Source organism: Lissotriton vulgaris, chromosome 11, assembly GCF_964263255.1.
Source record: "Lissotriton vulgaris chromosome 11, aLisVul1.2, whole genome shotgun sequence".
Lineage (NCBI taxonomy): Eukaryota > Metazoa > Chordata > Amphibia > Caudata > Salamandridae > Lissotriton > Lissotriton vulgaris.
Window position 1 is genome coordinate 133309560 of NC_141699.1, and position 17805 is coordinate 133327364.

The following is a 17805-nucleotide window of genomic DNA, read 5'->3' on the forward strand; positions in this document are numbered from 1 at the left end:
TCTACATGATAACGTGTCCCTGTTCCCTCAAGTATGTTGGCTATACCACCCGCAAGATCAAGATAAGAATAGGGGAGCACAAAAGCACCATTAGGTGTCGCAAACAGGCTACTAAACTAACAAACCACTTTCTGGAGCAAGGACACACTGCTGATGAAATGAAATGGGTCATTTTAGAAAGGCCATTTACTCCGTCACACATCAGTGACGTAGCCAAATTTCTTTTCAGGAAGGAGCAGAAATGGATTTTTCTTTTGAAAAGTCACATGCAAGGTTTGAATGATGACATACCGTGGACATCGCTGTAAATCCAACTAGTCCAGAGTCTTTGGTATCTGTCTTCTTAGTTGACTCATCCTGTTAGCATCTTTGTGGTCATTCAAGACTCTATCCCAGACCATATTTAGCCAATTTGAGCCTGATACACTACTCCACACATGCAATTGCTTATTTTTAGTACATACTTATTGTCATTGGGAGTATATGTACAGCTGCTTCCACTATGGCTCAATCTATGTATTGTATATACTATGGCATATATACTTACTTTCTCCCAGATTGGTAATAGGGATTACAAATGAGCACATATGATCCCCTTACATCTTTCATTAATTATATCTCAGTGCCTTTGATATGGCTGTCTGTTTGGTAGTCGCTAGTAATGCTCCGTTTTCCTTGCGGTGGCACACATCGGCAGTATGATCGCCATTGGATGTGTTTGAACACCAGCGCATGCGCAGTACACTCTGGCACATGCGCTGATCGTTGCACATGGCTTAGAGCCCGCGCATGCGTTCTGCGGCCTATGCGCCGTGCGCATGCGCGTTTAAAGTTCGCTGCTCACGCGCCGCACTATCGGGATGCCTAGCGCATGCGCATTTTAGCGCGGGTATCCGATTAACTAAGCGGACGCTTTAACAAGCAGTAACAGCTGCAGCCAGGTACCCAATCAACTAGGGTATAAATACACATGCGCGCTGTGCGTCGGTACCTCCGTTCCTTCTCGGACGCCGGCATCGAGGTACCGACGGACAGGTAGGGCACCAGACCTTCACCTTGCTATCTCAATAGGGCGAGCCATTTTAGTACTAGTGAGAGTTCCCTTAAGGAGTGGCTCTACCCACCTTAAGCCTTCAGTCATTTACTTGGTTACTGATAGCCTCTTGTAGTCATTTTTCCGCTACACACAGTCCCCCAAGGTTACTGATAGCCTCTTGTAGTCATTTTATCGCTAGACACAGTCCTCCAAGGAGTGCCCTTGCCCTCCAACTGTGGTTGATTAACTCTCTGTAGAGTCTCATAGTCAATTTTCTTATACTTGGTTGAGTTTCTTTTTTGGTTAAAGCTAGGTTTTGTTAAGAACAATTATGGAAATGGCAGCTATTATTGTTGTTAGTCCCTCTGCTATTTTTCAAAGGTACTTTCCTGTCCATTTCCCTCCTTAACTAGAGCGGGGCCTCCCTTTTTCCCGAGTGGGTTCCGGGTGAGGTGAGGCGTACTCCCACATAATGCTGGGTAAGTTACCACACTCATTCTCATTTATGTGATTTTTATACACTGATTAAAACATAGCAACATATTTAGCGGGGAGAGACTGTCTCCATCGCCCTGTTTGTGTGCTTAGTATCTTGTGCTTGTTTTCCCGAAATCTGTTGTGCACTACATGGTTTTTTGATTCACGCTTATGTCTCTTCTTTAGGAGATACATAAAGTTCTGGACTTCCTACAGTATTCATCTGGGCTCAGAGGAACTGGTAGGACTTATCCAATGTACATTAGCGTGCATCACTGATCTTGTAACTTTTGATTTGCAGTCGCAGTTTCCTTAATGGTCCTGAAGAAAGCTAAGACCAATAGTCAGTACAGCCGAAACATGTCGACCTTCACTTACTCTGCCCACATATAGTTATTATTTCAAACTATTTTGGCAGAATTTTAATCTTGACCCGAGCGCCATACTGATTAAAATTGATTTTGGCCCTTGGAGTCAATTTTACCTTCACGTTTATCACTTAAATTTTTTGCACTGCACCCCATTAGCATCACCAGTGAAGCCCAGTGGTCTGTATTTACACCATGTTAATCCATCCATCTCTGCGCCATGACTAGGTGCACTGTTTGAGAATTGGATTGGTGACATCTCCCACATGACGACATTCCACCACATGGGTGGGCTGATGGGAATTTTTCTAACAGGCCCGGGCTATCACTTCTAGTGCTACTAATGGTTTCGGGGCACTAGTTCAGTTGCGGCACACATACAGGTTTCTGACCAGGCCACTTTTTTGTTTGTTGATAGTTTCTCTTAGGGTATGAGTGGTTCTGGTCGTTAAATGTAGCCCTATTTGACCCTCCCTACGCCTATTTTCTGTCCACTCATCTATACCAAAAAATCCTGGAGGACAGAGTGCGCGAAGTGACCTTCCCTCCTCACCTCGGCATCCAAGCAGTAATGCTTCGCAAAAGCGTGGAGGGAGGTCCAAGTTGCGGCCCTACAAATATCCTCTACAGGTACACACCTAGAAAAAGCAGTAGTTGACGACTTAGCTCTAGTAGAGTGAGCTCTTATACCCTCTGGTGGTTCCTTACCGGCCAAAGAGTAGCAGATCTTTATACAGAGGATGATCCATCTTGAAGGAGTGCGCTTGTGCACCGCTCTCCCCTTCTTGCAGCCAGCAAATCCAACGAAGAGCTGGTCATCCACCCGATAGTCCTTAGTCCTATCGAGATAAAAGCTCACCACCCTTTTGGGGTCAAGACGGTGTAGTCTCTCCTCCTCCTTGGAAGGGTGAGGATAAAAGGTAGGAAGGGTAATAGATTGTCCTAGATGGAAGGGAGTTACCACCTTTGGGAGAAAAGCAGCCCTGGTCCTAAGAACCATTCGTTCAGCATGAATGGTCAAGAATGGGGGCTTGGAACTAAGAGCTTGAAGTTCTCTTACCCTCCTTGCCGAGGTGATCGCATCGAGGAAGACCGTCTTAAAAGACAAAAGCCTCATAGGACACTTGTGTAAGGGTTCGAAGGGAGAACCCATCAAGAAAGTTAAAACAAGATTTAGATCCCACTGAGGTACAATAAAGGGAGTAGGAGGGAACTTATTTGTGAGGCCCTTCAAAAACCTTGAAACCACAGGAGACTTAAAAAGAGACGGCTGATCCGGCAAACAGAGAAATGCCGACAATGCCGAAAATAACCCTTGACTGTGGCAACAGCAACACCCTGTTGTACCAAAGAAAAAGCAAATTGTAAAATATCAGACAAACGAGCCTTTAAAGGGTCAACAGACTTCTCCCCACACCAAGAGACAAACTTAGACCATCTGTATGAATAAATGGATTAAGTGGAGTCACGCCTAGCCGAAAGAATGAAATCCACCACATCATGTAGGAGAGAAAAGGAGTTCAGGTTGCCCCGTTCAATCTCCAGGCATGAAGGTGTAATGTCTGGAGGTGGGGGTGTAGAACCTGCCTCTCCATCTAAGAGAAGAGATCTGCCCTGAACGGGAGACGGAGCGGCGGGCAAGAGGAGAGGTGGAGAAGATCCGTGTACCACACCCTTCTTGGCCAATCTGGGGCGATCAGAATAACTTGGGCCCGGTCTTGGCGAATCTTCCTCAGAACCCGAGGAATCAAAGGTATGGGAGAAAACGCGTAAAGGAGTTGACTTCCCCAAAATCAACTGAAACTCGTCCCCTAAAGCTCCTTGCATCGGATACTGGAGACTGCAGAATGACGGACAGTGAGCATTCTCGCGAGTGGCAAACAGGTCCACCTGAGGAGTTCCCCACGTCCGGAAGACATGACGAACCACCTCCGGGTGAAGTCTCCAATCGTGGTCGGCCGAGAACTGCCGACTGAGAATGTCTGCACGCACGTTCAGAACTCCGGCCAGATGATTTGCCATCAGACAAATCTGATGGTCCTGAACCCAGGACCAGAGGCGTAGAGCTTCTCTGCAGAGAAGATGCAACCTCACTCCTCCCTGCTTGTTGACATACCACATTGAGGTTGTGTTGTCTGTCAGGACCTGAACCGACCGACCGCGAAGGGGATGGAGGAAGGCCTTGAGCGCCAAACGAATCACCCGTAACTCTAGAAGGTTGATGTGAAGCAACCTTTCCTCTGGAAATCAAAGACTTTTGACCTCCAGATCCTCCAGATGAGCACCCCCACCCTAGAGTGGATGCATCAGTAATCACTGTGGCCACCGGGAGAGGCAGATGAAAGGGCTTTCCCTGAGACAGATTGCCTTCCACACCCCACCAAGATAGATCTGCCGTAGTTTCTCTGGAGATCCTCACAGACTCCCTGAGATCCCCGTTGTGTTGATACCACTGCCTGCGGAGGCACCACTGGAGCGCCCTCATGTGCCAGCGTGCATGGTTGACCAACAGAATGCAAGACTCTATCAGACAGAGCAGGCGAAGTACCTTCAGGACTGAAACAACCGCTCCATTGAGAAATAAAGGTATCATTTCCTGTATGTCGCAAATCCTTTGAGGAGGAGGAAATGCACGACATACAGTTGTGTCCAGTACAGCACCTATGAACAGGATGGGCTGGGAGGGCACCAGGTGAGATTTGGGCACATTTATTGAAAAACCCAACCAGTACAGCAACTGAGTTGTCTCCTGCAGATGCTGGAGCACTTTCTCCGACGACTCTGCTTTGATCAGCCAGTCGTCCAAATAGGGGAATACTGGAACCCCCGATCTTCTGAGATGTGCAGCCACCACTGCCATCATCTTGGTGAAGACTCGAGGCGCAGTAGTAATTCCAAAAGGAAGGACCGCAAACTGATAATGCTGCGATCCCACCGTAAAACGGAGATACTTCCTGTGCGACTTCAGGATTGGAATGTGAAAATACGCATCCTGCAAGTCGAGCGACACCATCCAGTCTTCTCTTCAGCAGCGCCTGAAGAACCTGCGCAAGGGTGAGCATATTGAACCTCTCTTGTGATGGAGTGAGAATTCGCATATAAAGCGACTTGCTCTTTTCGTGAACCTCGTAAACTTGTAATTGTACTAAACACTCCTGTTCGTCATTAATATTACACCTTTTCAGTACACGAGGGTGTCCTAGAGATGCTTGCATATGTGTTTACTAACCGTAACACCGCTTGCATACTACAGAATGGCCGCTTCGCAGAAATTCAGTCTGCGCATGCGTCGGTCATACCCACGTGATGTGACGCACTCGCAGATTTGGAGGGAGAAGTTCGCTCATGCGCATTGTAGCTGACATGGCCGCTTTATTTTAACCATGCGACCTGCTTGCCTCCGCTGCTTTGCATTTCTATCTATTCCCGCATAATCATTAATCGCTATAGTTATTATGAAGTAAGGGGTGCAGAGTAGATTATCATGGTGTACAGTGTATTCTATTTTTCTGTGTTATTAATTTGTTTTTGCTTACTTTTCATGTATCACGCATCCACGGGCCTGGGTGAGGGAACAAACTCCATATTGAAACCTGTTCCGACCCTGTCACGTGACGAGGAAAAACCCACACTGCGCAGAAGCAGAACCAAGCCAGCTGGCTTCTGAAGCAAGATGCGCCTGGGAACCTACCTTAGTCCTAGGAGAAGATGCTGCAATCTACCTAAAATTTGTTACATTGTTTCTGTCTACTGTATGCAACCATTGTTTTTCCCTACTCCTATGCCTGGGAACACGAATATAGGGGGCGGGTATGAAAAATTAAATATTCATTGTGGGAACGTAGAATTTAGGAGGTAATAGTGACCTAATCACCTCTCCTGACCAATCGTGAGTTGGGACCCTGTCACTTGCAACATTTGTGGGTGGTCTGGGAACCCAAGAAGGGTATAAGTAGCTTAGTTAGTTAGGGAAAATTGTCCGACTTGTCTGAATAGCTGACCTGTCACCGACCCCACGACTCTATAGGTGATTGATACAGAGAGCTGCGGAGCGCTCTGTCCGAATTTTCCACAAACTCCAAGGGGTGGAAATAATCTTAAGTGCTGGCGAAGCACTTTGCTGGGGGATTCGAAAACCCAATCGGGGTTACTGGCGGATTTCGTGCAGTGAGGGGGCAACGCAGGCGTTGCATCCGAAGCTGTAGGGGTTGGTCGTACCCTTTGGTGAGCCCAGTCCTGACCCGAATCCTGAGGGGTATCCTGTCCTGAATTTTCCGTGAGCTGTTACCTGCTCACCTACTGGCATCCTAAATCCTTGAGGGTCCTTGTCCTCGTTCTTTCCCGAAGCTGACCCGTGGCCAGGGTTAGTCCTCATTCCCGTCTTCGGTAAATATACCTGTGGGTGTCCGTCTCCTATCTATACCTTCCTACTCTTAATAAAGCCTCTATGCCCATGATATTTTCTCTCTGATCTCTCCACTGATGCATTTGCAAATTGTTTATTAGCCTGTTCCAATTTTTCCCTTTCCTTTAGGATATATTCGAAACTGTTTTTTGGCTTAATCAAAGTGTGGTGAACAATAATAAATGTGTGAGGACTAAGTTAGATAGAATAAGATTAGGGTTTGAATCACTTATAGGCTATAGAAGTTCACTGACTAATGTGTTTAAACTTGCCGTCCCTAGTTTAAGCCTAAACTGAATAGCATGTTCCCTGTTACCCTTACCCTTTAGAAAACTCTGTTGCCCTAGATGGTATTGTCCCTCATCCATAGTTACATTATCTTTTTAATTCTGCTTATTGATGTTTTAATCAGCATTTGCCTCATAATTTTGTCACTTTAAATTTTACATTTCTATATAAAGATTTTAAAACGCCTCAGGTGTCTGTGGTCATTCAGAAAAGTACAATCTGATGTTATGTGAATAAACCAAGGGTTTCTAGAAGAGTTATCTCCTGTTCTCAAAGCTCCTGATCCATCAGGAAGAGTAAGTGCCTGTGGTAAGTCAGGTGCTATGGTAATAGTGTTGCAGGAAACACACATAGAATACGGATAGTGGCGTGTAAAATCACTCGGCTTATAAAATTGCATTTTCGTAATCACGTCATGGGCCCAAGTGCGTGAAAATCTGGTAAACTCTGAGCCGGGGGACCTGCGCGTAGGCATGGGCGGAAAATCCGTTCCGCTCGCGGATTTTGCGGATTTTCGGGAAATCCGCAATCCGCGAGATTTGCGAATTTCCTGCAAAATCCGCAAATCCGCGAGCAGCGGATTTTGCTCGCACTGCTCGCACTGTTCGCGTGAGTTCGCGCCCCGCGAATAAGTGCGAAATTGCAGAAATATGATCTAAGCAAAACTGAAAGTAACTACTTACCAGGTTCAAAAGTTCAGGCACATCATTAGTAGCCATTTCCTGTAGTGCTTCCTGAGGGGCCCCTCCAGAGTTCAGTTGCCAGTTGAAACTATTATGTGACCCTGCTCTGAACCTCAGAATAGTTACACATATGCCACAAAGGTCATGAATTACAGCTAAGGGAGACAAGCAGGAGCCAGGCTGGAAGTTAAAATCCATTAATCAGCCCCTAATTCATTATTGTCAGTTGGGGCAGGGCAGGTGTTGTAACTAATTTTGCAACAATGAAAGCACTTAGCAAGTGCAAAAGATCACTAATCAGGGCGCACTAAGGAAGCAGGTGCCAGCTAAAAAAATATTCTGTGACACATTAATCAGCCCCAAATTAATTCAGGTCACTTGAGGCAGGGAAGGTGTGCTTTGCTTTGCCGAAAATAATGTACACTGGACAACCAGAGGGTGTGGTGATGAAACAGAGGGTGGCATGGGTGGGCCAGAGGGTGGCATGAGTAGTCAGAGAGTGGCAGTGGTGACAGAGTGGCAGTGATGAAGAAGAGTGTCCCAAACAGGTTGGACACGTAGAAACAACAAGTTCGCAAAACTTGCGACCCGACAGGTAAGTTCGCAAATTGCGAAATTGTAAAAACCCTCGCGAACTGGCAGAAACACGGGCGAACACTAAAAAAAAAAAAAAATCCGCAAATTCGCGGGAATTCGCGGATTTTGCGGATTGCGAGTTCGCAAATCCGCAAATTCGCGGATTGCCAATCCGCAAAATCCGCTCATGCCTACCTGCGCGCTCTATCACTTGTTTCAGATAAAGATTCAAGATCCTGAGATCCAGGATTGGGAATCTTTATCTTGGGAATCAGGAAATATCGGGAGTAGCATCCCTGACCCCTTTCCTGCTCTGGAACCACCTCTATCACACCCTTTCTTAAAAGAGTCTGCACTTCCTCCTGCAGAAGAGGTGTTCCTCTGTGCAAAAACCTTGGCAAGGAGGGTAATTGGGAGGAAACTCCCGAAAGGGAAGAGCATACCCATTTTCTACGAGATTGAGAACCCAAAGATCTGATGTAACCGATTCACAATCCCGAAGAAAGTGGGTAAGCCGACCCCCTACCGGACCCAAATTATCCTGAATGGCGGATGTAGGGCTGCTTTTCTGTGACTGGGGGGTTGGAGGAGGTGGAGGAGGAAGAGGCTTGACGTCCTCTAGGACGAGCTCTTTGTTTTCCCCTGTACGACTTGTACAAGGGATTCTGCTGCTGCTGCTGCTGCTGCTGCTGCTGACCTTGCCGATAGGAGCGAAAGGAAGAGCGTCCGAATCCTCTGAACCTTCTGGTAGAAGAACCCCTGGTCTGAAGCCCTAAAGATTTGGCAGTAGCCCTACTGTCCTTAAATCTTTCTAAGGCTGTGTCAGCTTTTGTACCAAAGAGTCCAGCGCCATCAAACGGCAGATCTATCAAAGTGGCCTGAACATCTGCTGAAAAGTCTGAAGATTTCAGCCATGCTGATCTCCTTGAAGCAACCGCAGTACCCATGATGCGTGCCACAGAATCTGCAGTATCCAGTCCACTTTGTATAACCTGACGAGCCGCTGACTGCGCATCCGTCAACACCTCTTCAAAATCCTTCCTGCTGTCAACAGGGATCTTAGGTGCCAGAAGACGGAGTGAATCCATGAGAGCATGTACATATCTCCCCATAAGGCAAGAGACATTGGTTGACTTTAATGCCATACTCGTAGAAGAAAAGCTCTTTTTTGCAACTTGATCTTGCTTCTTGGCATCCTTATCCCCAGGCACTTGAGGAAATGCATTTATAGTCTTTTTGGAACAAGCTGCCTTGATTACCAAGCTTTCAGGTAAAGGATGAGAAGTCAGAAAAGCAGGGTCTTCAGGAGCGACCCTGTACCTTCTTGCCACACTCTTGGAAACAGCAGGTGCCGAAAGCTGCTTTTTCCAAACTTCCATAATAGGCTCTGTTAAAGCTTCATTAAAGGGGAGTAACAGTTCCACCACAGAACTGGGTGAATGCAGAACCTCAGTCAGTAGATTGGACTTAAATTCTACTGTAGGAAGGGTCAAGTTCAAAAGTTAAGCCGCCTTCCTCATAACCAAATGATAAGGCTGAACATCTTTCGAAGGGGCATCAGACACGGAAGGTAACTCCCACTCGGGAGAAAACTCCAGGCCACTACCCTCCGCCAGACTATCAAAACAGTCATCCTCAAGCTCTCCTTCTTCTACTTCAGCTTGAGCTTCTGTATACCTCTGTTCTTCCATGAGGCGCTGAGCCTCCCTCCTTGACCATTCCTTCACACGCAACGCCACCGGATCCACCAACGACTCCCACGGAGCCGGAACCGACGCTGGTATCGAATCCGATGGCATAGCTGCTTGGTCTCGAGGTCGACTCGGAGCAGATGACGTTGGTATCGGCGTCGACTACCTCGGCGGAGCCAGGTATTGCCATGGCGGTGTCTCAGCAGGCATGAATGGCATAAATGGAGCCGGAGCATAGGAGTGTGGAACTCCTAAATTGAAAGCCAGTGGACCCATGGGACCCGAAGGCGCACCAGAGGAGTACCAGGCCCTTGAAAACACACCATACATAGCGTTCAAACACGCTGATGGGTCTTGGCCAGGGGCCGAAAATGGTGGCTGAAAACCCTCAGGCTGGCCTTGAGGTGGTTCCGAATTCGGCTCTTCCACAGGCGCAGAATTCTCACCCTGCGGAACTTCCTCCTCATCCTCACGGGCCGGGCACGGCGCCGGAGATTGTACTGGAGACGGCGCCGGAACCTGCGACTCCGAAGGCGAAGCCTCACTCCCGGATCCAAGACCTCCTCCGGTGGAACCACTTTTGAACGTACCTTCTTGGGTGACTTCGACCTCGAGTCCGAATCACTACCAGAGTGACGTCGGGACTCATGTCTTCTTTTCTTATCCTTCTTCCTCGACTTCGAAGCATGATCTGATGATGACCTCTAAGTCGACTCCGCTCGAGGCCTTGATCTCGACGCCGATCTCGACCTCGACCTCGCCCTTCTCGAATGAGACTTCGAAGACTTTTTACCCTTGTCACCTCTCAGCTTCGCCACCAGAAGTTTGGTCTCTCTCTCTCGCAGAGCCTTTGGGTTCATCTTCCGATATGATGAACATCCATCCACATCATGATCCGAGCTAAGACACCAGATGCAATCTTCGTGTGGGTCCATGATGGACATCATTTTCCCACACTCTCTGCAAGGCTTAAAACTGGTCTTCTTTGATGGCATCGTGAAGGAAACAAAGAAACAGAAAAGTGAAGAAAATAGCAACAAAGTTACTAAAAGACTACAGAGATTCCCCGAAACCGTTAGCATCGACGACGAGGAAAAAAGGGAACTGACGTCATCACGCCGGTGTGAGCCTATTGTAGTGTCGGTGACGTCAGCAGAGTCGCGTGCGATGCCGTGCCTCTATGACGTTGTCCACGTCGGCGTGAAGCTACGAAAGAATTTCCGAATGTTGCTGACGCAAGGGGGATATTCACAAGGTGAGGAATCCACTGGCAGATGTATCTATCAGAAATGAAATCCAGAAAATGTCATTTACAAGAGAAAGCTGAGAAGAGCTCAGCGGAGACTCACTTAGCACAACGTGCGGTAGAAAATCTGAGGTGCTAACCTTCTCTCTGGAGGGTTCTAGAAGGTGACTGATGCTGATTGGTTGGGGCAAATCTTTGGTTCTTCTTTAATAATGACTAACCCTGGGTGGAACACTACGCTACACTCGCGGAGTGTGCGTAGTTTGCGCAACTACACTCTACGCGACTTGCACGCAGCACAGTGCAAAAACACGGAGCAAGCATTTTTTGCTTGCTCGCGGTCCTCAAAGTCAAGTTGGTGACTGCGAGTGAGCTAAATCACCATCCCGGCGAGACTTTTTCCTCGCTCGCGATTAGCAAAATCAAGTTGCTGATCGCGAGCGTGGAAAATAAATCTCCCGGCGAGATTCTCAACGCGGGGAGGTCAGATTTCTCATTGCGTATGCTCGCGACCGCTCGCGATGAGAAACTACCCGTCCGCGTTGAGAAAGCTGCCGCTTGAGTACAAATCTACTGGAGCGGCAGAAAACGAATGCTTGCACTGTGCAAGATGCCTTTTGCATTACACACTGCGGACAAGCATCCGGCACTGTGCACTGGGTTATTTGTAGAGCGTGCTAATCACCCGTGAGGGTCTCAAGGCACTGAGCGGGGGTGGGGATGCAGCTACTGCTCAAATAGTCAGGTCTTGAGAAGTATCCTGAAGGTCAGCAGGTCCTGGATCTGTCACAGCTGTGTGGGGAGAGTGTTCCACGTCTTGGCTGTGAGGTAGGAGAAGGATCTGCCGCCGGTGGAGGTTCTTTGGTTGCGTGGGACGCGGCAAGGGCGAGGTCGGCGTAGCGCAGCTGCCGATTCAGTGTGTAGAAGGTGAGACGCTTGTTGAGATATACTGGTCCAGTGTTGTGTAGTGCTTTGTGGGCGCGGGTTAGGAGCTTGAAGGTGATCCTCTCCTTGACTGGGAGTCAGTACAGGTCCTTCAGGTGGGCAGTGATGTTGGTGTGGCGAGGTATGTTTAGGATGAGGCGTGCCAAGGCCTTCTGTATGCGTTAGAGTCTCTTCTGGAATTTGGCCGGGATTACTGCATAGAGGGCATTGCGTAGTCCAGCCTGCTGCTGACGAGGGACTGTGTGACCGTCCTTCTGGTTACAGTGGGGATCCATCTGTAGATTTTGCAGAGCATGCAAAGGGTGCTGAAGCAGGAGGAGGAGACGGCCTTGACTTGCAGGGTCATTGAGAGCGAGGACTCCAGGATGACTCTCAGGTTGCGTGCGTGGTCGGTGGGCATGGGTGCGCCTCCCAGTGCGGCTGGCCACCAAGTGTCGTCCCAGGCTGAGGGGGTGGATCCAAGGATGAGGAATTCTGTCTTGTCCGAGTTAAGTTTCAGGTGGCTGGTCTGCATCCAGTTGGTGACTGCCTTTATTCCTCCGTGGAGGTTAGTTTTTGGCTGCGGCAGAATTTTTGGTGAGTGAGAGAATCATTTGAGTGTCGTCGGCGTAGGAAACGATGTTGAGGTTGTGTGAGCGGACGATGTTGGTGAGTAGAGCCATGTAGATGGTGAAGATGGTAGGGCTGAGGGATAATCCTTGAGGTATGCCGCAGATGATTTTGGTGACTTTGGAACGGAAGGGCGGAAGGTGGACCCTCTGCGATCTGTTGGTGAGGAAGGAGGTGAACCAGTCTAGGAATTTGTGCTTAGCCCTGCGTTGTGTAGGTGTGTATGTAGGGTGTGGTGGCAGACGGTGTTGAAGAGGATGAGGGCTGCGGTCTCGCCGTTGTCCAGTAGGGTCCTGATGTTGTCTGTAGCAGCTATGAGAACGGTTTCAGTGCTGTGGTTGTTGCGGAACCCAGATTGTGACTGGCCCAGGATATTGTTCTCCTCGAGGAAGTGAGTCAGTTGCTTGTTGACGATCTTTTAGATTACTTTCACCAGGAACGAGAGGAGGGAGATGGGCCGTAAGTTCTTGAGGTCCTTTTGGTCCGCTGTGGGCTGTTGATGATCTTCTGAAGTTGGGGGGCGATGATGCGGTTTGCTTTGTTGAAGATGTGGTGAGGACAAGGGTCTGTTGGCAATAGACCCCCTAGTCTGGAGAAGTTTAATACCAAGAGGAATGCATAAAAAGTGTCTACAAAAGAGCATAGATGGTCACAGAAAGAGGGAGGCAACCATTAAATGTGTGACAGTAGGCCATGCAAAAATGGGTACTACACCCGTTTCCAATTTCTTCTTACCAAGGTGCAACTGGTGGTGCTCCGTCACAAATGTGATAGCCTTCTGCAATCCCCTACCTACTTTTGACATTGACTGAAGTTTTATACCCACACATTTTGTGTTTTCACTCAGTGAGAATTATTAACAGGGAACCAAACGCATCTGTTCCAGGAATAGAGATACTCTTCACTACCCTCTGCCCAAAAGCGAAATTACAGGATGGTTGGTGATATATGGAAGTGTGAGAAGGGGATGCTCATGCTAGGTACCGTCAGAAAATGTTTGAGGAATTATTATCGAGCCCTGCCTGTGGGTCAAATATTTCCTTCCACTTACAAAAAAAGAGTGTGACTGTCAGTATGAGAAAGTGAAAAATGGAGTAGGGGAAAGAGAGAGCGGTGAGAGTCAGACAGCAGAAGCAAAAGAAAGATAGTGACAAAAACATAGACAATCAGCCATTAGAACCAAATGTTATCTATATATTCAACTATAATTGAGGTGTACATATAGCAATCTTATTGCATAATTCCTTCTCAATCAAACCTGTATATCATATGTCAACACTGAATGTCAGAATACAGTCACTATACATTTTAATAGAACTCTACTTCAAGCCAAATACAATTAGGTTAGTGGCTCACCTTAATTATGTGTTCTTGTACACACTTGGGATCACTACTTCCAAGAATACTAAGCAGCTCATCATCGGAAATGAAGAAAAATCTTGGGAAGGCATTTCGTTTGGAATCCAGATAATCATTTAAGCTCTTTTGACATTTCTCTAAACCTTCACTTAAATGCTGTAGGTCTGATAATCTGTTTTGTGCTTCACAGCACCTTTTTATCACTGGATCTTTTACTGTATCAGACATAATCTGCAAAAACAGACGCAATTACTTGTTAAAGAAATATGAAATCCCACACCTGTGTGTTGAACTCAAGGTAGATTGGTCAATAATCAATTTTCAACAATTTAGTTACTATGAACTCTATAAAGACAAACAATTAAAGACGCATAACCTGAGCATGCACTTTGAGCTTTTAAATAACATGGATATCATCTCATATATTATTTTAGATCAAAGTCCCTCCAAAAGGAATAGAGATAGGTGAGGTTTTTAAACTTTTCTGCTACCTATTTTTAAAAGTGATTTAGACTGGTACATCAGGCAACCCTCAAGAAACATTTTTAATACACATTTTCCCTTCAAAGGAAGTAGGAGTTTCTATGTGATATCCATGAAAGAAAGCTCAAGAAACTCAGTTCTGATGGACAATCAACGGGCCCGATCACAAAGGTAAACTGAGACGAAAGTCTAACTTTACGACTTTCGGTATACACAAAGTGCATTTACAAGTAGTCAACTTAGACCTTTGTCTCAGTTAAACTTCAATTTTGGCCTTAAATTTAACTGAAACCAAAAGTCTACTCTCAGTTAAACGTACAACCAAAACTCACTAATATTTTCTTGCATAGGAATGTCTAATGAATGGATTGATCAATGTTGGCCATGTTAAACAACCTCTGGTGTCCTTGCAACATCACTAATGAAGTTTCAATATTTTAAACAGGGTAAATTATTTTCCAATCGCTGCGGACTTGGACTAGTAGGCAACATTCATTCTCACTAAGAATCCTGAAAAGCAATTCCAACATTTAGGGGTCGATTCCCATCCTGGAAAAAATATGTCCATACGATTCGTATCCGAAGCCCTCTCCATACGAATCGTAAACATGCCGTACGACCCGCCGAGTACGATCCGGACCGGGGTATGAGGGCGCGATTCGTATGGTCCACGTCAGGTAAGGGCGATTCGTACAGAAAAGCACACAATCGCATACACACCGTATGGTCCGTAAACCCCATGATCGCTGGGGTACGGTGCGTACCCCTGCGATCCTGGGGTGTACGCACTGTACCCTGCGATTGCAGTGTGTATGCACCGTACACCCAGCGAACATGGGGTACGGTGCGTAACCCTGCGATCCTGGGGTGTACGCACCGTACCCCGCGGTCGCAGGGTGTACGCACCGTACCCCCGCGATCATGTGGTGCATGCACTGTACCCGGGGGGGGAGGGGCGTTCCGCACCTGTTTCGAGGCGAACTCTGCTTTTACGTTTCTTTTCAGCTCCCGTAGAAAAAGGGTCGTACGGTGCGTACCCGACGCAAATTGTATTTGCTGGGTCGGAAAAACCAGCCGCGAACCATACGGATGTCGCGTACAGCGGGTTCCAAGGGAGATTCGTATGGGGATTTGATTCGTACGGTCTCTGTACGATTCGTACGGAGTCCGGCTCCTGGTACGAATCGTACTTCATCGTACGTATGGGGGACGTTGCAGGGTACGATTCTTACGGGAAAAACGCTCCAAACGGCTATTCGGAGCGGTTTTTCCCGAATCGGAATCCACCCCTTAATGTCAATTAAGGTGCTTTAGTAATCAATGATCACAATCACAAATGATCATCCTCTGACAAACAAAATCATATCATATGACAACAGTTTGTTGTATAATTAAATAGATTTAAAAAACTGCTGAAATACTAACCCTTTTGAATGTTTTATCAATGATGTCAAATTTCTTTGCCTCTTCTGGTAGCTGTGATCTGATATCTCCACCAATGAAGATGCTTTCTAGGTACATCCATTTTCTCTGCACCACCATCCATACCTGTATAAGGTCACAATTTCATAAGTGAAAACAAGAAGCCTGTAAAAAGCCCTCTACAGCCCATGTTCCAACCTTAGAGTTCCTTTCTTACCTCAATAACTTCACTGATTAAAGAAAGGGTTTTTTCCCAGAATTGCACAGTGCCCAAAAAAGGGCCGACAAAACGACTTCCTGCTATGCTCTGTAGGTTCATAGCATTGTCGTCGAGAACCTGAAGAATATCATCCACCGCTCCCAAAATAAAGCCGCGCTCCTGGGTACCTTTGAAGTACTTTTGCACAACAAATTTCATGTTCTCCCAGTTATCTACTATCTCCTTCACACCCTGGTTGCGTGGAAGACAAAAGAAGATATCAAAATCTAAGCAACTACAAATAGAAAACCGTACTTACAGACTGTATGATAAACATTTAGGCCATGTTTGGCTCCATTTTTAAATACTGTTAAGGGTTGAGAATCTTAATAGAAATCTTCAATGTAAAGCCAGTCTCATGAATTTTACAAAAATATAGTCACAATATTACACACTGGTTTGATCATGCAAAACTTTCTTGCGATTCTTTTTTTACAGTGGTGTTGCCCCAAAATCACCAAAAGACTAAATATTAGCATAGAAGATTCCTAAATGTCCTTGTGAGTTTGTGTGCATCCAGCATACTGCAACTATCTGACAGACCAGTGAAGCATTGAAGGTCTGTATGGAAATATATCTTGAGGGTTGGCCTTGTTACAACCTGATAGGTGGAGGGGCATTTTCCCTCTTCTTCACAGGAGGTATATGGTTCTGATTCTTAGAAGCTACATTGTTTCTTGTATGTCATTTCTCTTGTGGTCCCTTTTTTGTACTTTTGCTAATGATTATAAAAATCGGATACGCTGGGGGCTTATAATGAATACAGACCAGATGTACTAACCCCCCTTTAGAAACCCGGGGATGTGCACTTTTCGCGCCCAAAGGTTTCCAAACAGGAATGTAATTTGCTATGCAACATATAGCTTAATATGTCATGTTGCAAGTTGTATTTTCATAGGGGGTTGCTACAAGGGGCCGCAGACCTAAGATCCTGTGTTCGCATTCCAAAATAGAAACACTTTTTTTAAAAGCACCCCATGTTTATTAAAAGTAGTTTTTTCTTTTTTTATCTTTCTAGTTTGGAACAACATTGGGAGGAGAGGGCAGTGTCCCAAAGGTCCCATGGGGCTGTTGTAAGGATTCCCAAAGGAGAAAGTGTCCCCTTTGTGAATCAGTTACCACTCTGACACACACAACACTGAGCTGTACGTCTGGCCATAGTTGTTGCTGAGAATTTTCAGTATTGAGTAATATTTAGCTGATAAACACATTTGAACTAATGGTCAAGGCCAAGTTGAGATGGTCAAGTTGATGAATGATTTTCAGGGTATTGATGCGTCATCCATCACAAGCTCTTGCAATTCTAGCAATTTTTCTTTTTAAATAGAGGAGAGTATTTTACAAAAGGAGAACAAATAATATTCTATTAATTCTCATCTTGCCCAGACATATGAATAGCTAAATATCCACGTGGATCTGCAAATAATGCAAGTACAATGTTAAGCTGTTGTCATCGAAATAAGTAACAATCAGAAGTAAGAATTTGTTGACATTGACCTGCTCACTTAAAAATGTGCATCATTTCTTGAGTACGAATTGGAAGGCAAACTGCTGCAGCACCATCTGATTGCTCAGCACTGTGTGCTGTGTTTCTGAGAGGCCTAAAACGCAACCGACTGCACTGTTGTGTCTTACAAACATTCTCAGTCCACCAGTCCAAAAACAATGAGCATGCTGTTCAAATAAATTTGGTAAAATAAGGTAAGCCACCCCTGAAAAATGGATTCCCTTTTGGGTCACTGTATATTTGTATCACTCATTATACAATTATTTTACAGTACAATAAAATAGCTAAGTCTTCCAAAATCAGTAATTCTGGTGATCTGTAACTTTTAGATTACAACAAATTTAATAAAAACAACTTATCATAAGGAAAACATTTTTAGTATGTATGATGACATTTTATAGGTGCGACAAAGACATAAGAGAATATGATCTAAAAAGTTACATATTTGATC

The 17805-nt window shown here is 46.1% G+C and overlaps 1 protein-coding gene across 1 annotated transcript in view; it reads right to left on the reverse strand.

Annotated features, from left to right (window-relative positions):
- Positions 1-17805, reverse strand: part of DNAH10 (dynein axonemal heavy chain 10) — a 1963751-nt gene that overhangs the window by 1151532 nt on the left and 794414 nt on the right. The window contains exons 27-29 of the mRNA XM_086942901.1: positions 15806-16039; positions 15592-15714; positions 13681-13914 (exon numbers count right to left, since the gene is read on the reverse strand). Coding sequence (XP_086799027.1) covers positions 13681-13914; positions 15592-15714; positions 15806-16039 — 591 coding nt within the window. The remainder of the gene's footprint in view (positions 1-13680; positions 13915-15591; positions 15715-15805; positions 16040-17805) is intronic.